Source organism: Trachymyrmex septentrionalis, unplaced genomic scaffold (genome assembly GCF_001594115.1).
Source record: "Trachymyrmex septentrionalis isolate Tsep2-gDNA-1 unplaced genomic scaffold, Tsep1.0 scaffold9, whole genome shotgun sequence".
Taxonomy (NCBI): Eukaryota; Metazoa; Arthropoda; class Insecta; order Hymenoptera; family Formicidae; genus Trachymyrmex; species Trachymyrmex septentrionalis.
Window position 1 is genome coordinate 146,982 of NW_017306091.1, and position 26,107 is coordinate 173,088.

At 33.9% G+C, this 26,107-nt stretch overlaps 6 protein-coding genes across 7 annotated transcripts in view; 3 read left to right on the forward strand and 3 right to left on the reverse strand.

The window, feature by feature from the left end:
- Positions 1-5,661: 5,661 nt before the first annotated feature.
- Positions 5,662-6,527, reverse strand: LOC108755777 (late histone H1-like). The gene has a single exon (XM_018499019.1). It carries the CDS (start codon positions 6,444-6,446, stop codon positions 5,760-5,762), a length of 687 nt encoding a protein of 228 aa, XP_018354521.1. The 5' UTR covers positions 6,447-6,527; the 3' UTR covers positions 5,662-5,759.
- A 3,541-nt stretch (positions 6,528-10,068) lies between these two features.
- Positions 10,069-10,576, forward strand: LOC108755976 (histone H3). Its single transcript, XM_018499480.1, has one exon. The coding sequence runs from the start codon at positions 10,101-10,103 to the stop codon at positions 10,509-10,511; it is 411 nt and encodes a 136-aa protein (XP_018354982.1). The 5' UTR covers positions 10,069-10,100; the 3' UTR covers positions 10,512-10,576.
- Positions 10,577-12,333: 1,757 nt separating this feature from the next.
- Positions 12,334-12,849, reverse strand: LOC108755724 (histone H4). The gene has a single exon (XM_018498914.1). The coding sequence runs from the start codon at positions 12,813-12,815 to the stop codon at positions 12,504-12,506; it is 312 nt and encodes a 103-aa protein (XP_018354416.1). The 5' UTR covers positions 12,816-12,849; the 3' UTR covers positions 12,334-12,503.
- A 990-nt stretch (positions 12,850-13,839) lies between these two features.
- Positions 13,840-14,356, forward strand: LOC108755769 (histone H2B). The gene has a single exon (XM_018499003.1). The coding sequence runs from the start codon at positions 13,897-13,899 to the stop codon at positions 14,266-14,268; it is 372 nt and encodes a 123-aa protein (XP_018354505.1). The 5' UTR covers positions 13,840-13,896; the 3' UTR covers positions 14,269-14,356.
- A 1,213-nt stretch (positions 14,357-15,569) lies between these two features.
- On the forward strand, positions 15,570-18,546 carry LOC108755764 (U4/U6 small nuclear ribonucleoprotein Prp4). The gene is made up of 5 exons (XM_018498999.1): positions 15,570-15,712; positions 15,894-16,490; positions 17,297-17,674; positions 17,757-17,970; positions 18,072-18,546. Exons 2-5 carry the CDS (start codon positions 15,965-15,967, stop codon positions 18,523-18,525), a joined length of 1,572 nt encoding a protein of 523 aa, XP_018354501.1. The 5' UTR covers positions 15,570-15,712; positions 15,894-15,964; the 3' UTR covers positions 18,526-18,546.
- Positions 18,547-19,853: 1,307 nt separating this feature from the next.
- Positions 19,854-26,107, reverse strand: part of LOC108756004 (delta-1-pyrroline-5-carboxylate synthase) — a 10,567-nt gene continuing 4,313 nt past the window's right edge. The window contains exons 2-6 of one of the 2 annotated variants that reach the window (XM_018499530.1): positions 25,189-25,534; positions 22,361-23,008; positions 21,311-22,128; positions 20,439-20,729; positions 19,854-20,235 (exon numbers count right to left, since the gene is read on the reverse strand). In XM_018499530.1, coding sequence (XP_018355032.1) covers positions 20,068-20,235; positions 20,439-20,729; positions 21,311-22,128; positions 22,361-23,008; positions 25,189-25,534 — 2,271 coding nt within the window. In that variant the 3' untranslated portion in view covers positions 19,854-20,067. The remainder of the gene's footprint in view (positions 20,236-20,438; positions 20,730-21,310; positions 22,129-22,360; positions 23,009-25,188; positions 25,535-26,107) is intronic. The other variant, XM_018499529.1, reaches the window with a different exon arrangement.

The following is a 26,107-nucleotide window of genomic DNA, read 5'->3' on the forward strand; positions in this document are numbered from 1 at the left end:
ACGAATTACGTAAACACCTTCTTAAACTGGAGCGTCTATTAAGACTTGAGCAAGTAATTGCGCGCATATATTTCGTCCATCTGCTACTTTTTCCGACAGGCAATCAAATAAAAAAGAAATGTATATATCGCGCTATAATTCTGTATATTAACACTATATTATCTATTATTATCTGTCATTCTTTGTGTGATATAATTAAGTCAAAAAAAATAATAAAACGTTGATATATATACCGTAAGTTCCTTCGTGCGAAGAACCACGTTTATAAATATTGTATCAGAACACGACGTAACACTCTTATTATACCGACCGTAAAGCGCTTACGTCAATTACCTTTTACTTGCTCTTAGTCTATCGTGAGAATGTAAGTATTTTAGCGGTAATTGAAACCATTAATTTTCACAGATTATCAAATTGACCAATTGACAAAAAAAAAATAGATCTGTGTTCACTTGCGATAATGCGTGATAAATAATACTTAAATCGTGAGCAAATTGAAGCAAGTTGTTCTTTCTACGCATCTAGATGAAGCCGTTCAATCGCATTGCCAAACTTAATCTTATTTAACCCCAGTCTCTTTCCGGAGTTTATTTAAAACATAGGTTTCTGACTGGTAAATCGGTCAATGGCTGAAGGTGTGCGTTCGGTGAGGCGCTATTAGCGCTATTTGTGTCATTTTATCCTTGTTTTACATCCGATTAACGACGAAGGTAGAGTAGCACAAATGGTGCTAATGGCGTCTGCCCGAACGCATCTCCTCGAAGATAATGTCCCAAAAAAATAGAGCGCGATTGCACATCCTCCACCCTACCTTCCGCTATCCCGATAACTTCCAAGCTCCGCGTCGCGGCATTCGCGGCAGACCGCATCGCATCAGGCAGGACCGCGACGCGCCCTTATCCTCCCGCCAGCGCGTGCACCGAGATGCATTCAAGATGAACGTCACGACGCGGACACGTGCTGATGGAATGCCGCCGATACGCGAACTTCCGAAGTACGTAACACGCACCCACGCACACTTCGCTTTTTCGTCTACTTGTTTTTTTTTTCTTTTTTTTCTTCTTCGTTTTCGTTCTTTTACGACTCCAGACTCCGTCGTTACTTCTCGCCCGCGCGTTGGTACGGAGGACGGTGATAAGCTCGCGCGACGCGAGCGGGCGCACGCTCGCTTTCTGTGGACTGAGAGCGCTAAAGTTCGCGGCCGGTCTACGACGGACTTTCCCTTTCTTTCGGCTCTTTGGAGACCGGCGGCGGCGCCGCGCCGGTGTAATACCATGACGGGATCGGCCGCGTTAAAGTCGCCCGATTACTACATATACGAACGGTGCTGCGAACGCGCGCTGCGCTACGCCGCGTCCGCATCGTTGTAGTGCCGTGCCGCACATGAAGACGCACACGCTTGCACGTCAACCCGATGGCATTGACAAGTTTCCCGCCGCTCGCGTCTCTCGTTACCATACTTGTTGCTCAACGAACGCGCGAACAAAGAACGCCTACCAGCTGGCAAGGAATGTGTATCGTTCATTTTATCAAAGCAACGACTTATCTAGCTAAAAAAAAAAAAAAAGAAAATCAAGCTTTTCGGAATATGAGTTTGAATGTTTTTTTAAAGTCCGACCGAAACACTCGACTACGTGTCAATTTCACGATCGAAACCGAAAGAAAAATTAAAAAATAGAAATCCTATAAAGGCCATGTGTTATAGACATGTCTATATATCATATACTTTTTCTTCATAAATATCATAATTTATTGAAATATTAGTTAAATTTCGGAAATTTTCAAAATCGCGAAAACAGATATTTCGATTGTGTGTCAATTTTAGCCAAAGAGTATAAGTACTTCTTCATAAACATCATAATTTAATTATTGAAACAATAATTACACATTAAAATTATACAATGTTAAAATTAATATTTATAAAAAAGAGATTTCGAAACTGACACGTAATGAACGAGTTCGTTTTCAGTTTCGGTAAAAGTTTCGGACTCTGTCGGACTCTAATATTTTTAATCATTAAAAGTTTGTAATATTATTTTTAAGTGCAAATTTATTTACAACAATTGATTGTACAGGAATGAAAGTATATTAAGTCTTTTCACTAGAACTATTTAATAAATTAACTATTTAATAAATTAACAATAACTGAGATGAGACATTGTTAAAGCAAAATAATTGACAAAATGTAGTAACGCAATAATGACACAATTGCTTTCTTGTAATGAGTTTTAGCAACTCAATTATGTCGATCTACTAGGATGAAGAATTTCACAAAGAGCTATTCTATTTATGTAAAATATATAAACAATGAAAAATAACAATTTTTTAGTTATGTCGTTGTTCCAACAAATGAGCATATGAACATATGAACAAACATACGTTTACAAAGATACGTTTTCAATAGTTTTGATGGGTAATTAACACGAAGCTTCATTCAATTTTTTCTATACAGAAAATTAGCGATTATTTTCTATAGAAAAAGAGAAGCGCAGTGATGAGAGATAAAGAGATAGATGTTGTAAGAAACAAAAAATTTCTTTTTCGCTTAAAATTGTGGTCAAGGCTGTATGTGGCCTTCGGATATGTCTATGTCAAAATCTTATGTAACAAAAATCATTCCTAGAACAGTTTCTTGTAAAATATTAAATTTTTATATACATAATATTCGATTTGTGTTAAAAATTCGAATTTAAGACTGAATAATCATCAGTTCCTAACTATGTCTCCTCACCTTCGATGTATCAATCATTAGAATATTATTTAATAGAAAAAAACTTCTTCGCAATGTTTCTAAAAATCGTCCATACACTGAAAAAAAAAATCTAATTCGATTAATTCTGGTTGAAAATAAACAAAGCAGAATTTTCTAGTTAAATCAATTAAATTCTAGAAATAAGGAATTTTGATTGTGATGTAATCAGAATCTTTTGGTTTGTCTATTTTCAACCAGATATTTTTCTCAATGTCAGGACGTCAAAATAATTTTTTTTTCGCTTATTATTTGTAAAGTCTATCAAAGATGCAAAAAAAGTTAAAAAATCATACGAGAAACGATGACTTATTTACAGTAAGATTATTCCTAAGTTTGTACTCCTTAATATATCCATACATATATAATATTATATAGAAGACATAGTACGCGTAAAAGGCATAATACATATTTACATATAAATACATATTACATATAAATTATAATTATCATCTGATAAAATATTGATGATAATACAAGACTATACGGATGCAAAAAAATTTACAAAGAAAGACGAAAAAAATCCCTCTCGCGTGTACGCCTCGTATAAAATGTTAATAATCTATTTAATTAAATAATTCAACTGATAGGTCACGCGTTAAAATTTCGTAAAACGTGAGAGCGCATCTAAACGATACGAGCGATTTAATTGGCGCTCGGCCGATCGCGCGCGCAAACGCTCACTTTTGATGAGAGCAACGCGTCCGAGGTTCATCGCTCTTGCACAAAGATGACCTTCGGACGAGGCTTCGTTCGTTTGCCGATGATGTGCCTGGTAATTGGAACAACGCACCGTCCACTCAGCGACCGCATCTCTTTTCAATATATTATACAATTCCGACGACGTGCGCACGAATAAATTCCCCCGAAGATAATCTATATCCTCAAATTCCTGACTTCACAGACTTTAAAAATGTCATCACTGTGTACGTTACTTTGGTGTTAATTTATTAACCATCTTGTCTATGTCACATATGACACATTTATTATAGTTAGTTATCTCCTTGAAATGTGTTTCACTCGCATTCGTTTCAACTTACAATTTGTGAAATATAACAAAAATTAAGAAAATAAACGCGCCAAGTACAAAATGAATCCCATAAAAATATTCTAAAACTTAAAAAAATTAATTAACTTTTTTATTATTATTCTCCGTGTTTAAACAAATCTTAAAATCCAAGATATAAATAAATTCCTATTTAAACTGAATGGTAATTAGTTATCAATTAACTCTTACTATTAATAATCTAGTTGATTTAACTTTCTTTTTGTAAACACAATATGATAAATGCCTACAATATTGAATATATCGTGTCATCTATCTTGATTATTATTCTTGTTAGATACATTATTTCGGACTGGTTCAGTCGGTCTGCGGTCGGTCCATTGATGTATGTCGATAAAGTTACCCACTAAAAATTCTTTCTCAATCTACCTTACCGATGCAGAATCTGCTTGACAGCGCTGAGTCCAAGATGCGGGAAAATTGCGAATTATAAAGAAGTTGAAGTAATGCCAGGCCTCGCGCCATCTGTGACGATAAATAATAAGTTTGTTATTCAAAGATACTTTGATTGAATTTGACAACTGTTTCCTGACATTATTTGCATTTATATTGACATTACTAACCCGAATCTAATATATTTTCTCCTATTTGTCATTTTATATTTTTCGTCCTTGATTATATATCAACTGACTACTGATGTATGTAAATATAAACGATTTTACCGACGTGTTGATGAGATATTAAACTATAAGACGCTTAGTATATAATACATACAATATATACAGCTTGATTTTAGAAATGTAAATTGATTAAAAATATTTTAGAATCTATTTCAATTCATGAAAGTATTATTTATTAGGCATCTGTGTGTCGTATTACGGCGTTGCTCGTTAAAGTTTTTGGAACATGAATTTTCCAGAAACGTCAACTGAATGAAATGGAAAGAAATGCGACGTAGTAAATAGAATAAGACATATCGATTCAGTTGCAATGTGACCTAAATTAGGTTTAACTAAATTTTTCGCGATTATATCGTAAATATTATCCTTGATCCATGAAGATAACAAGAAGATAATTAACTAGAGAGATCCCAATATTTGAGTTAGCTAACCTAAACTATCTATGTGAAGGGCCATGTAATATTAAATGACGATCAAATAATTTCTCCATGTTTTTAGAATGTACAATAGAAGTTCGGGTTCCAGCACCATAAGAAAAGAGAAAGATATGATCACGCACAAACTGCATCTGTTAGAAAAATGATGTGAATGTTTTCATGACTATCCAGACTTCTTCGTGATTTTAACCTAGTCTATAAAAAATATGTATTAAGAAATACATTAAGAACTTTATCGTATTCGAATTCTTAAAAACTTGAAAAAATAAATCTGAAATCTCGCGAAGCTATTACCTATTGCAGGATCTCTTGAGAAAAAATGCTGGGTTGCACGTAGCATATTTCTTTTGCATTTTCATTTTCATACAAGTCTATCTCCGTCATAAAATATTATAGAACCGTTTGTGCTATCCTATTACTTTCATGGTGTAAACAAGATCTGTTCTTAAAAAATAGGAAACTAGAGATTTTTCTAATCAAAATTTCAAATATATAATTTGAGGGCGACTACCGCGAGGTTTATCATTAACCGCTCTACTACTCAGCGACGATTAAAAATAGCGTAAAATTTTATGCTTAGTAAATGCTTAATTTAAACACAAATAAAAACTCAGCAAAAAAAGTCTATAATAAAAACTTTAATTAAATATATCATTTTAAAAAAAACTACGATTAAAAATATAACTAATGTAATTATATTTTTCGTTAATACCAATAAATTAATTTGTTAATAATATTCTAATAAATATTTAATTGCAAAAAAATTATTTTCTTTTAAGTAATTTTGGGGAAAGGAAATTGATTAATTGCGAGCAGATTTTCCATCGTATGACAGTTTGGGGCCCTGAAAAGGGCCAGTTTTATCATTTGGATTAACGGAATCTAAATTATTTTTTTGCTGCCTTTCCAGATTTCGTCGCTGCTGCCTTAGTGGTTTTTGGCTTGGGAGTCTTGGTCTTTGCCGCTGGAGCTTTGGTAGCTTTCTTGGTCTTCGACAGATTCTTGGCTTGAGCAGCAGCCTTTTGTTTTGCCGCGGCTTCGACCTTCTTTGTTGCTGCAGTTTTGGCGGTCTTCTTTGGAGATGCCGGCTTCTTTTCAGCCGTTGTCTTCTTAGTTTCGGCGGCCTTTTTAGCTGCAGGCGCTTTCTTTGCAACCTTCTTTTCGGTAGTCTTCTTTGCATCAGAAGTAGGTTTCTGCGCAACACGCTTCACCTTACCACCCTTCGAAGAGGGCTTGATGGTCGAGAGTTTGAATGAGCCTGATGCACCTTTCCCCTTGGTCTGCACCACCGCACCGGACGTAACTGCTGCTCGAAGGTACCGTTTAATGAAGGGAGCAAATTTCTCTCCGTCGACTTTGTAAGTGGAGGCGATGTACTTCTTGATTGCCCACACGGACGAACCCTTGCGATCTTTCAGTTCCTTGATGGCAGATGTGACCATCTCCGAGGTCGGCGGATGATTCGACTTGGGGCGCTGTGTCTTTGCTTTAGATTTCGCGCTCTTCTTCGCAGGCGCCGCGGCGGCCGAGTTTTCCGTAGCCGCAGCATTACCAGATGCGCTCTTATCTTCCATTGCGATGCGATGAGAGAAATGCCAATGCTCAACGACAAAGTACAAATATAAACTTTCGTACTAGACGCTCACAGATGACGCTATTCTCGAACATTGTCAAACGCTCCGCCTAGCATGGCACTTGTATTATGAGCGCGGACCACGGAGAGAGGCACCAGCAATGTTGCAGGTAACAAGCAGCTGGGAATGAAAGAGCGCCCGGTAATTGTTCGTTGTTTAAATAATATTTTACATAATGAAGGTCATTAGTTCGCGGCTCAGAATTGTAGAAGCAAGTAGCTAGTTTCATTTGGTATACATTTCGACGGCCCTCCGCGCGGCTAACATCGATTTTTACGCGGTTCCATGCGATACGAGCACTCGATTCATTCGCGGAGCTCGATTCAATTCGAGAAATAAGTTAATAAACAATATAATTATTAATGCACGGCGCATTTATGCGGCTCACAAAACGTCGTGATAGCCGTGCTAACCAACCGCAAGTGTTTATCCCGAGCGAGGCACCAGATACCCGCTGAATATTCCAAGTTTCACGGGTGGCAGAATACAAGCGTTAGCGCAACACAAAGTGAATACCGATTACAAAGTACATTTGCAGGCAATTTTACTGAATAGTGTAAAATGCCATTATCGATCGAGAGAAGCGTAAATATAATTGGGTTGCAATATTATATGCATAATCGATAATTTCGTTCGAAGAATATCGTATATACGCGAAAACGGCTTCCTATAACACGCCGATTGCCCCTATGCAGTTAAACCTTACTGTTATAACGAATCATACAACAAGATATAACGAAATAACACATAGAGACTTGCATGGACGAAAAATATTGTTTGAAAAATATTTAACTGTCGTTGCACAGTCATTTTCTTGAAATTTGCAAAAATCAAGCGCAATTTGATATCATAATTCATTTCTGATTCGCGAACTATACGATCAAGGAAACATAAAAACTGTATCGTAACCTAATAATATTTCTAAGCAATAAGTTGTACAGATGATACAAATGCTTTTGCATCTCGGAACAGAAATCGACATACTCAAGTTTCCGTTTTTACAAATTTATGAAACAATTTTTTACGTCGAATCTGTGCCTGTACAACGATTTAAGGATTCTTTTTCGCAACGCGCTGATTAAGTCTCCCTGTGCGCAACAGCGCATTACTTACAACAATTATCCAAAATAGTGTAATAGGCATATTTTCATGTTTTGTATACCTTTGTTGAGTTTATACACATATAGTTAATTACTCCAAGTAATTACCTCTAACAAATTACATATATTTTTTACAATGTTATCTATATTTTAAAAGAATTGTATTCATATAAGAAACACTCGATCGAACTGAAACGCTCGGTTGTTTATATTTGTTTATGAAGAATACAAATTTTGTTATAGAATTAGAACTTTGTTATAGAATTTAGATAGAAAAATTTATTTTAAACATAGATTAAAATGTATTACTTAATTTCTTGCATTTTTTTCTTGAACAACCGTTATTACGTCATTACCTGTCTTATATTTTTGAAACGCGTTACTAGATTTTCCTTCATCTCACAATGTATTTTGTAAAACTTTCTAAAGTAATTAACATTTTAGAACTAGTGATTTTAACACTTATAATTAATATTTTTATAACAATTAACATTTTACAACTAGTATATAATATGTGTATATTATTCGTATCTATAATTTTCTTTATTATTAATAGAATTATTATATTCAAACATGTCTACATAATTTATTGTTTGCATAATTTATGAAAATATGTGTATAAAATATTACATTTGGTTTTTACAAACTTTCAATTACATTTCGAACATGTTATGGGTGCTTTCATTAATTTAATGACACAAGTGTTGTTCCATCTTTGTCACTTTCTGAATATTAAGAAAGATAAAACGACGCTCGTGTCAATTTTTATCAATTTGTGAAATCAAATAGAAAGCATTCAATATTTATCATATTTAAAATCAAAAGCATATAATAAAGAAAAAATATGAATATTACACGCTCATATATATATATATATACGCATACAGATGCAAATACTTGATCGAATTATGACATTAAAAATAAAATAATATTGAAAGCTGCATTTCATTGATTTTTGTTTTATAGGTTAGCGTGTAAGTATGTGTCTAAAATAGTTTCATAATTTCTCTGACAACAATACTTATAGTGACCATTTAATATTAACTTCTTGGCATACTTACAATTTCTAAGAACAATTATTTATTTCTAGTTTTACAATCTCTATAAAAATACATGTGAAATTATACTAAACAAGTACGTGCTGTATTGTGATAGAGATTTCATGTCGTCTGTAAAAATAGTAGATTATTATTAGATGCTAATTGCCATTTAATCGATTAAAATAAAGAATAATAGAATTAATATGCAAACAATAACACAAAAATATATCTTAATTGAAATACAAACATATTATTTTTCATGATTTTTTAGATAGGTTATGTATCTAATATATTTTAATATAATTGTAATTTTAGGATATTTTTGGAATTTCCATAAAATGAATAAGTAAAACTCGCAGCTAAGAAAAGAACTAAAACATCTATTATATTTGTACATAATAAACATATCATCTAAGATAAATCTGCATAGACAAAAATATTCTATCATAACTGAAATATCCATATTTTCAATTTAAATCGAAAATATTCTCATGCAGAATTATCAGAAAATGATTTCATATTTCACATTTGACATTTGACATAAAATATTATTCGTTTGCTTCTGTTATCTAATTAATATGTTATTAATTTTAAAACTTTGCTTATGATATACATATGTTGCAAATTATGCAAACATTTTACGTTAAAAATTTAATGTAAATAAGATTAAATATTTGATAAAAATTTAATAAAACGGTTCATTTAACAATCAATATTTATACCAAATATGATTACTAGAGAATATTAGATTCATTAATATTTTAAACAACATGACATTTATTTATTTCTGAAGTTTAGAATGCAAGATTTAAATATTTAATATGTTCGCAGAATTTTCCGCTATTCATTTAAGTTAAAAGTAATTAGAATTACTCTTATTGTTCATGCACAATTTGATATCCAAGCACAATTACAGTTTCAAATATACTTAAATTGACGTCAATCATATCTTATATCAAACATTAATTGTATCAAATATCGTAACATATTATGCTAATATTAGAGAAAACATTTTATTGAGATTTTAATTTAAAAAAGGTGTACAAATATTATAAGTATTATAAATTATATGCTAAAATTAAAATTTTTTTTATCCTTTCTTTACACGCTCTTTCCGTACGTGTTGTTACAATATATTTAGTTAATTCCTATAATCTGTATCATTGATTTATCATTGTTATTATGTATAAAATGAGACTGAAAAGCAATATGACGCGTTTTTACATTTTCATATACTTTATATGTGTATATACGAGGGATATTCTTTAGAAATATATGTAGAGAACAACTCTGTGCGCGCGCAGCTGTTACACTGCCTCTCCCCACTACTAGGGCAGCGACCAATCGCTGTCGAGCCGGTTGCACTGGGGCCCTATAAAAGTACGCGTGGACAACCTCTGATCGTTTTTCTTCTGACGACTGTTCGGGAACGTTGTGCCGCTCAGATAAAAGAAATGGCTCGTACTAAGCAGACTGCACGCAAGTCTACTGGTGGTAAGGCTCCCCGGAAACAACTGGCGACTAAAGCAGCTCGTAAGAGTGCGCCTGCTACGGGTGGAGTGAAGAAGCCTCATCGTTATAGGCCTGGAACTGTGGCTCTTCGAGAAATTCGTCGCTATCAAAAGAGCACCGAATTGCTGATTCGCAAACTGCCATTCCAACGTCTCGTCCGTGAGATTGCTCAAGACTTCAAAACTGATCTTCGTTTCCAAAGCTCGGCTGTTATGGCATTGCAGGAGGCTAGCGAGGCTTATCTTGTTGGTCTATTCGAAGACACGAATCTCTGCGCTATTCACGCCAAGCGGGTTACCATCATGCCCAAGGACATCCAACTGGCGCGTCGTATTCGTGGAGAGCGTGCTTAATTACAAAAATATATGTATCGGCCCTTTTTAGGGCCACCACTTTTTTTTGTACGATGGATTGTCTCTCTCGCTTACATGATTTCCATATATTGAAAGCAAATTAATTCCGTATTTAATAATTCCATTGATTTATTAAACGTTAGTAAAAATTTATTTCATAAATAACTGTAATAAATAATTTTTTGATGTTTTAACGTTTTTAAAGTAAGAATATTGTAACTTAAACTCGTTTTAAAAAAAATTTGGAATAAATAAAATAAAGCAGCTCCAGGTATTAATTTATTATTTATTTTGATTTGTATTTTAAGTAATCAGAATTTTTTGGAGTGATTTACATCAGTATCGTAAAAGTTAGTATCGCGCATTATATGTCTTTTATCTGCACTAGACTGTACTAGAACTCGTTTTCACTGAATATCAAAACGTACACATATCTTACTTTAATTTCTTCAAACTCCGCGTACATTGTATCATCAAAACGTTATCCATTGAAGTTTTCTATCTGTATTTGATGTGCACGTAATATGTTGAAAAAGTAGTCAAAATTTAAAAAGGAATTAATTGTTTGGTATAAATTATTAAAGTGCACATAAATTGAATATATTTAATAAACTTTTTTAAACATAATTTCAATAAAATCAAATTTAAAGAAGTTCTTTAATTTCAAAAGTGTACACTAGAGAGTTCAACTTTAGAAAACAACGCCCTAGTGTTACGAAATACTTGCGATCGGTGCATTCATGCCGCATATCTCGTAACACTATTCACGGTGATCTGTAACTTTGAGTATTGACGCGAATAACTTTAAAATTTAAAGAATTATTTGACACAAATATTGTATAAATACGTATAAAACCAACATTATAATTGAGTTTTTTTATTTTAATTCCAAGAAAATAATCTCAAAAATGAAGTTTTTACTCTAGACTAAATTAGAATAGCCCCTTGAATGTTTCGTATGTTAAAAATTTCTATGTTTCACGTGAAAATTATTTCCTTATTAAATATTCTAGATAATAAACAATAAACATATTCAAAATACAAGATGTCTTTTTTTGAACGATCATGTACTGTTTGAGATTTTATTCTGTAATCAAAATTGTTATCAAATTTAATTCCAATTGTTTTCATTAAACAAATACAAATTTCGTGAGTTAAAAAAACACGCAGATTAATAAATGAATATTCAAATTTATTGTTTGTGTAGATGCCAGTTTTAGAATCTATATCTAACTAAAAATTATCTTACGTCATAATTCTAATAATTGTATTTACGGATGTATAAGAAAACGCTTTGCATCTTATGTACACGAACAAGTTTTGCCTATAGATTGACGTGATGTTCACTCCTAACCTCAAAAACTTTCAGAAGTTCATCTTTTGAGTATTCATATAATTGTAATCTTTTATTCACGTCCAATATGCACATTTTATCGAATTTTGCGTAAATACATTTACAATAATGTGAATCGTAGTATTATATCTACACATTATATATGTATATAACAGTTGCAAATTTAAACGGAGAATTACATGAGCAGAACGATAAAAATATTTTTTACATATAGTTCTCGAAATAAAAGTATTAAAAATAGTATACCAGCAATATTTTACGGGAATAAAAATAATTTTTGACATATTTAAATAATGGATATGCCATTTTCATACTTAAAAAATATTAATTTTTTCCAATTTTTCGAATTAAAGATAAAAAGCCATTAGAGAATTTAGTTTAAATTAAATCAATAGATAATATATAGAAGAATTGAGTAAGAATTTAATTTACATGCATTAAAAATTTATTTTTATAACTTTTCCGTGATTAAATGTCAATATTTCAATGTCAAGTATATATGGATCATGCGTTGAATTATTTATTATGAAATATGCAACAAGTATAGGTTATATGGCGAATAGAAACTATTCGAACGTTTGAAATATTTGTGGCCCTGAAAAGGGCCGATTTGATCTGTAGGAGCCACCGTCCTTCGCTTAACCACCAAAGCCGTATAGAGTTCTGCCTTGACGTTTCAGGGCGTATACGACGTCCATGGCTGTCACGGTCTTCCTTTTCGCGTGTTCAGTGTAAGTAACAGCATCGCGAATAACGTTCTCGAGGAAGACCTTCAACACACCTCGAGTTTCTTCGTAGATCAAGCCGGAGATACGCTTGACGCCACCACGGCGTGCCAAACGACGGATAGCTGGCTTGGTGATACCCTGGATGTTATCGCGAAGAACTTTCCTGTGACGCTTCGCTCCTCCTTTTCCCAATCCTTTTCCTCCCTTACCGCGACCAGTCATTTTGAATCTCTACGATACGAACTCGCTGACACAAAGACAGACTGCCGAATGACGATGAACCTCGCTCGCACAGGCACTTTTATACTGTTTCGACTCGGTTCTCCCCTCCACGTCGACGTCAGCCAATCAGAACGCTTGCCCGGTTTCTCACTCTCAACTGTACGCGCAATCGGTGAAAATATTGTCCTATCACTTAAAATGCAATGTAAAAAGTATACATATTTATGTATGCTTGTTTCTGATAAATATTACGAGTTTATGAAAAAGGGATAAGATATGAGAAAGAATTTATATCTATTTACAAATCCATTCAATAGTATACAAACCGAGTCTGTCTCGAACGATTATGCATAAATCTTCTCAACGGTTGCCTTTTTACACAATTCAGTGAATTATTTCGCTCTTGTTTAATGTTGACAAACAAAAATGTTATGATTTATTGTATCACACTGTGAATCTTTGTGTATCTTCATTGGAAAACGCCCCTTGTAACGGCGTTGTGCTCGAAAGCGTCTAGTGGATTTATAATTTAGAAAGTATCTATCAATTGATACTGTTGTGCGATGATCTGTACGAGAATATTGTTTCTTGAGATTTGCCGTTTATATTAATATGTTAATATTTGAAATTACATTTGAATTACAATCAGTAGCACGCAGAGAATAGCGGTACTGTTCTCTTTTTATAATATCCACTTGGCGAAATGTACATACTCATTATTTAATAATAAAGTCAAATCTAATATGTTAATAAATCAGAATATATTAATAAGTGAAATTAAAAGACTGGTTCAGCGTATAATATAATTAGGTACTTTAAGGAAGTTGAGAAAGAAAACTATCGAAAGGGTACGAGAGAAAGGAGGACGGAATGTGAGTAACGCTTAGCAACACGAGCGCCGACCAATGGCGTGTGGCGAAGCCGCCGCTGAGCACAGCTCGCACGTGATTGGTGCGCTTCGAGCGACACTTTCTGCTATATATATCGCGTTTCGAGAGAGCCGGGCTGTTACTCGAGTCCCGAACGTCTCGAACGTCATATCGCATTCGAAGTACGAAAACTTTCGTCAAGGAGATCGACGATGCCACCGAAAGCTAGCGGCAAAGCGGTGAAGAAGGCCGGCAAGGCTCAGAAGAACATCAGTAAAACTGACAAGAAGAAAAAGAGGAAGAGGAAGGAAAGTTATGCGATCTACATCTACAAGGTGCTGAAGCAAGTCCACCCTGACACCGGAATCTCCAGCAAGGCTATGAGCATCATGAATAGCTTTGTCAACGATGTTTTCGAACGTATCGCAGCTGAGGCGTCTCGTCTGGCACACTACAACAAACGCTCGACGATCACGTCTCGGGAGATTCAAACTGCTGTGAGGCTTCTTCTTCCCGGAGAGTTGGCGAAGCACGCCGTTAGCGAAGGCACAAAGGCAGTTACCAAGTACACGAGCTCAAAGTGAACTGCTTTTACAAAAACGGCCCTTTTCAGGGCCACCAATTATCTCGTAACATTGAATGTTCTCTTATGTTTGACAACATTATTTTCTAATTTAATCTTTATATCTAAGTTTATATAAAATGTCGAATTTCTTAATCAAAAGTTGTGAATCAATGTAGAAAAAAATATTCGAGTCAACGCTGGTTCTTGTGAATATTTTAAAGTTTATTTATTTATAACAAATTGTAATAAATCTAGACGTTTCGACTATTATTAAGTTCTGTTCAATATTATTTGAATACAATCAAATTGAATATAAAAAATTTATATAATTCATCGTTAAATTTCCCTTGTCACTCTCCTATCATTATAATTGTCTTAAAACTTAAACGCGTCTACAATTACAATAGTTAGAAAATATAACATACAGTTGAAATTGTAACTTGAGTGTAAATTGGTTAAATTTTCGCTCATATATTACTCGTCGCTTTGTTGCATACATATCTGTTCCATTTCCCATCTGCCATTCCGCTTTTGACACAATTATACCAAGAAAAGGTTAGTGTTAAATATTTATCTTTTTATTTTCTTGCAACAATCGTGGTCAATATCTGCATGGAAGTCGTCATTTCCATACAATTTTACTATAATTGTCGTTCAATTTATCCGTTAACTATATGAAATTGTAACGAGAGCAGTACGATACTTACAGCACGACAATTCGATTACATGATGTAATGCATCGAAACGTCTAGATTTATTACAATTTGTTATGAACAAACAACTTCAAAATATTCGCAACAAAAACCAACATTGGCTTGAATGCCTTTTTCTATATTTGATTGATTTACTCAAAAAAGCCATTGATCGTATTAATATTATTAAGATACGAAAAGTTGAATAATTCATATTGCCGTCACTATGAAATATATGCTTAAAATTTTCTTATTCCATCCACGCTTTTATTATGTTCATGTTTTATGAATTAAAAATGATTCGGAATATTTAGTAATAGATGAGCTAATTTACATAACTATTATTTGAAACGTACTGACATTGAATATACATATTTATACATTAAAAATAGAGAAACTATTTTGTTTACTTTTAATGTTATTTTCTGAAATTTTTTAACATATTAATAAAATAATTTATGCGAGAGAAGTAAGATAAATACATTTTGAATTATTTTAATAATTATTTTGATAACCTTGTTTATAAACTAATTCGATCATTTCGATACAAATCGATCGTCTGTGATAGTAGACCAGATTTAAAAGTTAAATACTATCAAATGTAGACATAAATGTAGAATCACGTGAATGGAGGTGTGAGATGTGAGTTTCGTAAAGTATTATTTAAACGATATATGTGTGTAAACGTCCCAAAAACGTGCATTGTAAAATTTTTTAAAATACATGTAAATATTGCAAATAGCTGCAGATTATATATTGATTATATATAACGTAAGTATTATTAATTATCAGTAATAAAATACATATAAGTTAGTTAGGTTAGGTCTGAAATGTTTTGTGATGTCCTGTAGCGATATTTCAAGTATTCTTTTACTACTTCTCAAAATGTTTCAATGCTTGTGAATTGTACTCGTAAATTCGCTTCAAAATAATCTGTGTAATATATTCGCAGTCAAATAAAACGGAGGAATAGCAGATTACTTTCTAAAATAGGAGGATCATAACCTCCTATAACCTCTTAAAATGTCCGACGACGAGGATTTGGTTTACGTGAAGAAGCAGAAAACCGTCCACTATGGTTCCTTGGAGGAAGCAGAACGTGCACGACTTGCAGCTACCGTCGAAACTACGGATGAAGAAAAGGATGTCACGAATGCAAATGATGTTACTAATGTTTCCGCCTCAGGAGGAAATGTACATATTTCGAATGAGTACATGGAGCTCGAGGATGAAATGTCTAAAGATCGGCAGGCATTATTGGAAGAATTTGAACGTAGGAAAAAGGCTAGACAAATTAATGTTTCTACAGATGACTCCGAAGTAAAGAAACACTTAAGACAATTGGGTGAACCAATTTGTCTCTTTGGAGAAGGTCCAGCGGATAGAAGGACAAGATTAAGAGAATTATTAGCTAGCGTGGGAGAGGATGCTATTAAAAAGAAACATGAAGAAGAAGAAAAACCGTCCTATCCACTCGAAAAAGATGCAGAGTCAACTTGGTACCACGAGGGACCAGATTCTTTGCAAATTGCAAGATCATGGATAGCGTGTGAGTCATAATTATACTTGAATAAGGAATTGCCAGGAAAATCCAATAAATAGAAAAAATTCGAGGTTTTAGACTTTATCAATGGAACAAACTGGAAAAAACTATAATAAAACTAATATTTAGTACTAAAAAAGATAGACTGATGTACTTTATACAGAAAATATTTTTGTTTTAATTAGTAAATCATACTAATCATATATAATAGTTTTAAAGAAACAAACAAAGAAAACTAATAGTAATAAAACATTTTATAATAGAATCTTTTTTAATTCGAATTAATATGTGAAATAGTTTTTTAAAACAAAAACTTTTGAGATAATAAATGTAATTAAAGTTTATATTAATTTTTATTTTGATTAAAGTTTCACAAGAAAGAAAAGATAATAACAGAATATAAAATTTTTACTTATCTGATTCAAGTTTATCAATATCTTATGACAAAAACTAAATTATTTGTTACATTGATTCCTAATCTTTTATGGATTTTACTTTGGACGAAGCTTAAATTGAAAAACAATTAAAAGCAGAATACCTAGTGATACTGAATTAGAATATCGATGACAAAATCTAATATTTTCCAGAAAAAAACTGGTAAACTTTTCTATTAAAAACAATAAATTAAATAGAGTGTTTAATAGGAGTGTTTTTTAGTTTTTTTTCTAGAAAATATACTGGATTTTATTACTGGCATGAATTTAAAAAAAGTAAAATTTTATTAACCATGAAGTAAATCTATATAAAAATGTTAGTGTTCATATCTCTTATTTTTTTAATACAAACATTATTTAACTTTTATATATTTGCAGCTTATTCGTTGCCCAGAGCAAAAGCACGGTTGGATAAGGCAAGGCAAGATCTACTATTACCAGCTGCAACTCGCACAGCGAAAAGACAAGAGCTTTTGAAAAAGTTGCAAGCATTGAGCATTTATTGTTCTCAAATTGGTGACAACAGGCCCATTTCCTTTTGCCAGTTCAGCCCTAATTCAAAAATCCTTGTTACAGCTTCATGGTCAGGCTTATGCAAGTTATGGTCTGTACCTGACTGTACTTTGTTGCGCACTTTACACGGACATAATTGTAATGTTGGCTGTATTGTTTTTCATCCAAAAGCTACAATAACCGAAGATATAGTAGGTGATAATGCAGTACCAACTTGCGTGCTGGCATCATGTGCAGCAGATGGTATGCAACGTGCATATATATTATAAACAACACATAAAATTATATGATAATGTTATTTTATTATGTTTACATTTTATAATAGGTACTGTAAAACTGTGGAGCGGTGGTACTGGTGAAGAACCATTAGCAGAGGTGGAAGGACATGAACCTCACAGAGTTTCTAGGATCGCTTTCCATCCATCTGGACGATTTCTTGGCACATGTTGTTACGATGCATCTTGGCGATTATGGGATTTGGAACAACAAGCGGAAGTACTTCACCAAGAAGGTCATGCTAGAGCAGTACACTGCATTAGGTATATTTCCTCGCATACGTTGTTTGATTCATCATATTGATCTATTTTTAATTCGTTATATTGATCTATATTTTTATTATATATTGCGTGTTTTTATTTAGTTTTCAATGCGATGGAAGCGTTTGTGCCACAGGCGGTCATGATTCTTTTGGCAGAGTATGGGATTTACGTACCGGCAGATGCATAATGTTTATGGAGGGTCATCTAACATCCATCTTCGGCATCGATTTCTCACCAAACGGTTTTCACATAGCGACAGCAAGCGAGGATAATACTTGCAAGATATGGGACTTGCGAAAGCGAACTTGCATATACACGATACCAGCACATACTAATTTGCTGTCCGACGTGAAGTACCAAAAAACAGAAGGACAATATTTGGTTACCGCATCTTATGATAACACAGCCAAAATTTGGTCCAACAAAACATGGCAACCTCTTAAAATGTTACCAGGTCACGATGGAAAAGTCATGTCCGTTGATGTATCGCCCGATCATAAGTTTATTGCAACTAGTTCGTACGATAGAACTTTCAAATTATGGGCGCCAGAATGAAATACTTAGAAAATATTTCTTCTCAACAGTTATCTTATAAATATTTACCTATATTTATCTTAGTACTACTTCTAATAAAAATGTTGTATAAATTTGCGAAATATTCATGTAAAACATTAGACTTTTGTTTTTTTTAGCTAAACTTTTTGCACAGTTCTTTTCTCTTTTTCTTTCCAACGTAATGAAAGAAGGAAGAAAGATAAACCAAAAAGTTCAGCTAAACCAATTGTAAAAATATTTGAGCCCCTATTCTTGAAAAAAAAAATGTATACGAAAAACTAATAATATACGTATATAATATACGTATAATATTTCCCTAGTTTTTCGTATATGTTTCTTTTCAAGAATAGAGGCTCTGATTTGTTCATTACATATATTCCGATTTTATGGAATATAAATTATTATATTAATTTTACATTACGAGCATGTAATTTTGTATGACAAATTTTTATAAAAATTAATTATCTGCAAAGAATGTGTTTGTTTTTATATTAAAAAATTTTTTTTGTTCGCTGAATATACAATTTATTTGATTTAATTCGGAAATTTGCAAGAATATTATTAACGTTCGTATTACGTGCGCATTTCAGAAAAATATGTCTTCCGTGAAATAGGTTTTATAATCGCGTATAAACTTTCGATTATTATTATAACTGGGGCAGCTGCCCGTTTCAATGGGCGCATTGCTGTTGTGCTAACGTTTGTATCATTCTCGATAAAGAGTCACGAATCCGTTAACTGTAGGATTTAAATTCTCCTATTTAGATTTGCTTAGTTGATTTCAAGATGAGTACTAAAAGAGGACTTCATTACTGTTACGTTATTAACTTTCGAAATTTTGAAAATAATGTTCTGTACAACTTCTGTTATGAATCTTGCATCGTTCTACTGTCAGAATCTCTTTTTAAGATGTAATTTATCTGTGCGATTGAAGTTTGGAGCGTTTATGGAGAGCGAAAAGCAATTTATCTCATTATTTTAAGTTGTATTCAAATAATTCTTGATTTATATATATCTATTATATGTATGTACATACATAATGCATAATATTTTTGCACATATCGACAAAAATATTTATTACCGCCAGGATTAGTCGTAATATAAAGAGTAATGTGCTCTTTTTTTTATAATAATTGATAATATTAATTTATTAATATTTCATTGTCAAATATATCAAAAAGATTATATTATATGCTTTTATATATTTTTATAAGTCTAATATTACAATTATTTTAAACGGTATCAAAACCAAGTGTATATAGCTATTGATGTTGAGCTATTCCTATTCCATAAATGCAAAAATTTTTATTTTATAAATATTTTCGTTGTCGACCTATGTTACAATTTTAAATTTTAATTCGATACCTATATCAAACATGATTCGAAATGATAGTATTTCTTTTATTCTATCATGCTTGATTTGTTTTTTTTATTTATATTTTTCTATGTCCGTCGTGCTTTTCTTTTTGAGAAGCTCACTCATTGCATTTTATTAAATGATATTCTAGCTAACCCGAGATCATAAAGTTCGAAGCGATCGATTCACGCTGATTCCGTGAGAGGTAAGGATTGATGAAGCCAAGTTCCGCTACCTCCTTCAGCGAAATCCGCAGCCGCGTGTCCATCACCTTTCAAAATCCACTTCGTCGTTAAAAGCCCATCCACTCCTACTGGACCACGTGCGTGAATACGTGTCGTGGAAATACCGACCTTAAAAAAAAATTATACATATGTAATAATATAAATAACTACTTCATAACTTATAAATTACAAATACTTATTATTTTTATACTTTGTAAGAACATACATTACAATTGGGTACGCTGTTCCAAGTAATTTTATAAATGAAAAAAAAAAAAAAGATTTTTTGTTTTTTTAAATGAAAATACTAATTTTTGTCTTGGAGATCTTACTTCCGCTCCAAGACCGAATCTGTAGCCATCTGCGAATCTAGTACTGGCATTATGAAAGACACATGCACTGTCCACCTCCCTCTGGAAGTGTGCCGCTGTGCTGGCGTGCTCGGTGACAATAACATCGGTATGGTTACTACCGTATTTATGAATATGGCTGATAGCGTCATCGACATCGGAAACCACTTCTATGGTGCATTCAAGTGCGCCATATTCGGTTCGCATGCTTTTGGCGGCAGGCGGACCGAAAGTCAATAGCTCTCTTAATTTTGGACCGGAGTTGATTTTTACCTGGAAGATATTGTTTTATACATTTGTAATAAAGTTAATGTTAAGCAATACAAGTTCGATTATTGCCACCGAGAGAAAGAGTTTTAATAAATTTTATTTTAATGGAAAAATAATGGAATGTTACATCAGTACATTACATATGCATAGGATATTGTCTTTTATTCGAATTTCAAGAAAAGATGTCAGAAAAGTCAATCTTTTCTATTTCGTTTCAAAGAAGTTAATACATGTCTCAGAGTACAAACTTGAATATAAACTTTTGACATTTTCTAAAATCCCAATAAAAAGTTCTTGATGAAAGTTCTGCTCACGAACAGAAGATACGCGAAATACTGTAACACGACACGAAACAAGAAAAAAACTAAGAAGAAAAAAGATTTTTTAAATTCTTTATATCTTTTGGATTTTTCGGGGTTACTAGTGGCAAATCCTTTAATCCTCTCAATAAACTAATTTCAAAAATAAAAAATAAAAGTGGTATATACATTTACACACACACACACACACGCGCGCGCGCGCGCGCGCGCGCACACACAAATTTTTTTTCTTCGAATACTCAATCTTAGAAAAAGCTGACTCACCCCTTCTTTATGCAACATGCTGCACACGTCACTAAAGAAGCTGCCGCTCATCAGACTTTCGTGTATCAATAACGTCTCCATAGCATTGCACGCGGCAGGATAATCGCACTTGGAGTCTTTGATGATTCTCATAGCTTTCGCTACATCCATATGCTCGTCAACATAAACGTGACAGATACCTTCGGCATGTCCTAAAACAGGTATATGCTTAGACTGCTCCTGGATCGTGTGGACCAAATCCGAGCTACCGCGAGGGATAATGAGATCTATATGTTTTTCCATTGAGAGAAGATCACCCACGTCTTCCCTTGTGGATACGAGCGAAATAGCGTTCGAGGCACCGAACTTCTCCAGCGCCTCCTTTACAAGTACCATCAAGTATTTATTGCTGTGGGAGGCTTCCTTGCCACCTTTCAGGAGAAGCCCATTAGCGCTGGACATAGCCAGGGCGGCTACCTGAGGCAAACTATCCGGTCTCGATTCAAAGATAACCAACAAGACGCCGATGGGCACCGTTATCTGTTCCAACTCCAAACCATCAGCTAATCTGGTCCTACGGAGTACGCGACCAACATTGTTTAATGAATCGTTCGCGATCTGATGCAGACCGGAGCTTAGGGACTTGAGCTTTGCCGGGGTTAAAGACAAACGCGATAATAAGGCCTTTGCCAGATTCTTTTTGCTCGCAGCTTCCAAATCCAATGTGTTTGCTGAGAGAATCTCGGACTGTCTGGATTCGAGCAAACCTGCGAGGATTTTGATGCACTCGGCTCGTTCCTCCGGGCGTAACGCTTGTAGCACTCTACTACCGACGCGAGCTGAAATTTTATTCGCATTTATGAATATATACAATCGTTCCAATATCGAGATAATATAAATATAAAAGAACCATACATTAAAATCAGGATCGTTTAAATCGTTAAAAGAGTACTCCTCTCGCGTTAAACTACTATTTATTCTCCAATTTATATATAATATTAATATACCTGTTAAGATAAGATTCTTAAACACAGACACAAAATATCTTAAAGTCAAAAGTCGAACTATTACCATTTTCGGCGATCACCTCGACAGGAATGGATGAGCCGGCAGCCTGCGTGAAGAACGTTCCGATTTTTCTGCCCGACATGATACTCTTAATAGCCTTCTCCTGCGTACCATTGCAGATGACGACTGCAACACCACGATCCATCGCCCAAAGGGCGGCGTTGATCTTCGAGTCCATACCGCCTGTGCCTACTTTCGACTTCTGCCCGAACTTGATAGTACCTCTTAGATCAGAACTGAAGGTATGCAACATCTTAGCGCCATCCTGCCAAGGTGGAAGATTGTAGATCCCGTCGACATCACTCATGAGGACTAGCAAATCTGCTTGGACTTCAGCCGCCAGCATAGCCGCTAGGGAATCATTATCCTTAATGGATATTCCTCGTCTACCACCACTGCCAGCGACTTCCTCGTCGACGTCTGGTGGCGGAGATACCGCGTCATTCGTGTTGATGATCGGCACGATATTCAAGCTAATCAGTTCACTCAGAGTACTGAAGAGATTTTTCCGTGTCTCCTCGTTGTAGAAGTCAGGCTTGGTCACTAATACCTGAGCAATCTTGACTCCGTATTGGGCGAACATCGCGTCGTAGAGAGACATGAGACCAGATTGACCGACTGCGGCCGCTGCTCGAGGTTCCAACATAGTTCCTGCATAAATATGTTATGAAAGACGTAAGTTACCCAACGCGTCCATTTTTGAAGTCTTATTTCAAGAATAATGCCAACATGAAAGAACATAATGATGAGCTAAATGATTTTTGGAATAATTAAATATAGCTTTGGATAAATGCTACAATTCTAGTACAGCTAGACGATTTTTTTAATAGTTACAAGTAACTTTGGAGAAACGCTACTACGAGAGTAAGAAAACAAGCGGATGATTGACAAGACATTGAAGAAAATTGTTCTCGAACTTGCGCATCGATCGGAAGATGCACTCGGCAAGATTTACAGGACAAATAGAATCCCACAGGAATTCGTTGTCAGGTAGTTGTTAGCTCGATCTATATACAATCTAATACATAGAGAGAGACAGAGAGCACAGACTGGACATTCGACTTGACAGGTTGCCTAGACAAGTATTCGAAATTACTACCGGAACATTAACACCTCCCGCCTGGGTATTCTTACAGATGAATACAGATTCTTACAGATTTATGGACAATGGATTTGTTTCTTCTTTTTAAAAGACTCTTTAAATAGTTATTTATTATTTCAAGACAGAAGCTCGCTAACATCTCTTGACAGTACAATTTATTGAAGTTTCTTCCTTTTTTCCATTTTGCATTTTAGACAGAATACATGTGTTATTTTTCTTTAGTATAAGCTCTGTAATTCTTTAATAACTAGATGGAGATATTAAAATGTATAGCTCAAGGTTGATTCGCTCGCCTGTCTCGTAAAAATATTAATATCCCGCTTGTGAATTGTTTAAGTTATATTGTTTCTATTCTTTTAATATATATACTATACTAAATCAATGAATCGAAGCGAGAAACAACCTTGATTGTGTAATAAGAGTATTTCTATTATGTATTTTATCAGAGGAGAGAAAATTCGTTACTGAGGAAGTTATTGTCTTTCTGAGAGTCGATGCATTATTCAATGTTCTCACGAAATATTTGTTCCCATATGGGAATAATAATTAATATGTAATGAATAAATTATTATTTGTACTTTGCCACACAACAGCGAAATTTTATTGACTTTTTCAAATTAATTTATTTTTGCTTTTTTCCTGAATAAAACAAAAAACTTTTTAACACCAAAATTTATTTCAAAGTTAACATATTTTACATAATTAAGAAATATAATTTACATATATAGGAATCTATGATATAATCATCATATGTAATGCTCTTTGAGATAGCTATTTTGTAATAATAACATTACATCTTGTACTGTATGCAAAATGACCATCTATTTCAAGCGAGCCCTGAGCGACAATTACACGTGCTTTAAAGTAATGCGTTTAATAATGCTACCTAGGTGAACTCGGAGTGAAAATTACGTTGAGATAAAATAAACTACATCTTTCAAACTTTATTATAATTCCTTTATGTGTACATGAGACTCGCAGTATATATTCTTAATTAGAATTATGAAAACATTATTGATTAGGGACGTCATTCGAGCGGGCTTTCAAAGGGAAATAATGTAAAGTACAACAAGATTATCGCTTATTCTGGTCTCAATTATGCTAATGGCAATTTACCCGTGTACATGTACATATATACATGTACATGTATGTACGAAATTCACCTCTTATCGTTGATGCATGAAAATAATAATTAAAGCAAGCGTCTATTGAGTGCGTCGTACCCTAGATATTGTGTCTGATGGACGAACGTGTGCGCAAGAGAACATGAAATTGGCGCGGCATATTCCTGCGCCAATTACCGCACCCAACATTGGCGTTTTAGTCTTCCCGTCTTCCAGGAAGAGTAAAGGAGATGAGGTTCATTTATTTATGAAATAGGTCAACTTGAATTTAGGAACTTGTAATTAATAATCTTTCAGCTTTGGGCACGTGTAGAATCTAAGTAAACCGTATTTTTATGGAACTGCATAATCATCAACGTTTGTCGAGGTGAAATTGAAATAAATATTAGAGATATATATTAATACCTGATAAAATCAACGTTTATACAAACAGGAAACTAACTTGTTAGTATAATTTCATATTATTATTATTATAAAATGCAACATCACATATAAATTCAGTTACCTTGGTAATTATATTTTATTAATTATTCTAATCGTGCCATGAGAATAATTTCCGAGCGCAATATAAAATTAAAAGCTATTAGAACGAAGAAATAATCTACCTGCATGTTCTCGCGTGTGATCAGTGGGGCTCAGAGTCTCTCTCATCGACATGGACATTAAAAGCTCTTGGGTGAGCTTTTGCTTGCCAAAGGCGACCGCTCCGCTGGTCACCATGACGCATTCGCGGCCGTCGATTTGACATTCAGCTACCTGTTCGACGATAGACGCCAGACGTCCAAGAGCCAGACCATGTTCATCCTCTCTCGTTATAACACCGCTACCAAGCTTAATTACCAGTCGACGGGCGTATTTCAATTCGCTGCGCTCCGTAAAGGTCTGTTGCCTTTGTAGTCTCTCCGCCGTTTGCAGCTCTCTCCGCACGTACCCTTGCGATACGCCATTACTCTTGAAAAGTTTTTCGTGACAAATAAGATAAAATCGTGGCAAGAAAACAAATGTAAAGAAAAATAGAGAGACGGATATAAAGTTCTGAATAAATTATCGTTTCAATGGAAAAAGGATTTTCTCTTATTAAATATTGTCTGATAACTACTTGTTAAATGTAAATAAAATGTTATTAGCGACTGCTTTCTACGTTCATGCAGCAAAAAAAGTTTGGCATTGTTGAAAAGTTGGAGTCTTCATCGAAGAAATTATGAAGTTATAATGATATAAGATACTATAGAATATAAATTTATGCTAAAAGCGAGAACGGAGAGACTGGGGGCCAGAGTTGTCTGCTCGTGTTTACAATTAGATACATCATATTTATTTGAGAATACGGTATCTAATAAAGAGAGAGAGAATCATTTAAAAGAATATATAAAGTTAAATTACGTAAGCAGAGCTGATTTTTCTCGTTGTATTGGTTAAAGTATATTTTCCAGGAGCTATACTTGAATATAAGATTATTATTAAGTCTTATCTTTACACACACACACACACTCACACACACACACACACACACACACACACACA

Bases quoted from the DNA above. Each gene is read 5' to 3' on its own strand.
- LOC108755976 (XM_018499480.1), top strand. From the start codon at position 10,101: ATGGCTCGTACTAAGCAGACTGCACGCAAGTCTACTGGTGGTAAGGCT.
- LOC108755777 (XM_018499019.1), bottom strand. From the start codon at position 6,446: ATGGAAGATAAGAGCGCATCTGGTAATGCTGCGGCTACGGAAAACTCG.
- LOC108755769 (XM_018499003.1), top strand. From the start codon at position 13,897: ATGCCACCGAAAGCTAGCGGCAAAGCGGTGAAGAAGGCCGGCAAGGCT.
- LOC108755724 (XM_018498914.1), bottom strand. From the start codon at position 12,815: ATGACTGGTCGCGGTAAGGGAGGAAAAGGATTGGGAAAAGGAGGAGCG.
- LOC108755764 (XM_018498999.1), top strand. From the start codon at position 15,965: ATGTCCGACGACGAGGATTTGGTTTACGTGAAGAAGCAGAAAACCGTC. The intron at 16,491-17,296 runs GTGAGTCATAAT...ATATATTTGCAG, and splicing joins TGCAAGATCATGGATAGCGT to CTTATTCGTTGCCCAGAGCA. The intron at 17,675-17,756 runs GTATGCAACGTG...ATTTTATAATAG, and splicing joins GGCATCATGTGCAGCAGATG to GTACTGTAAAACTGTGGAGC.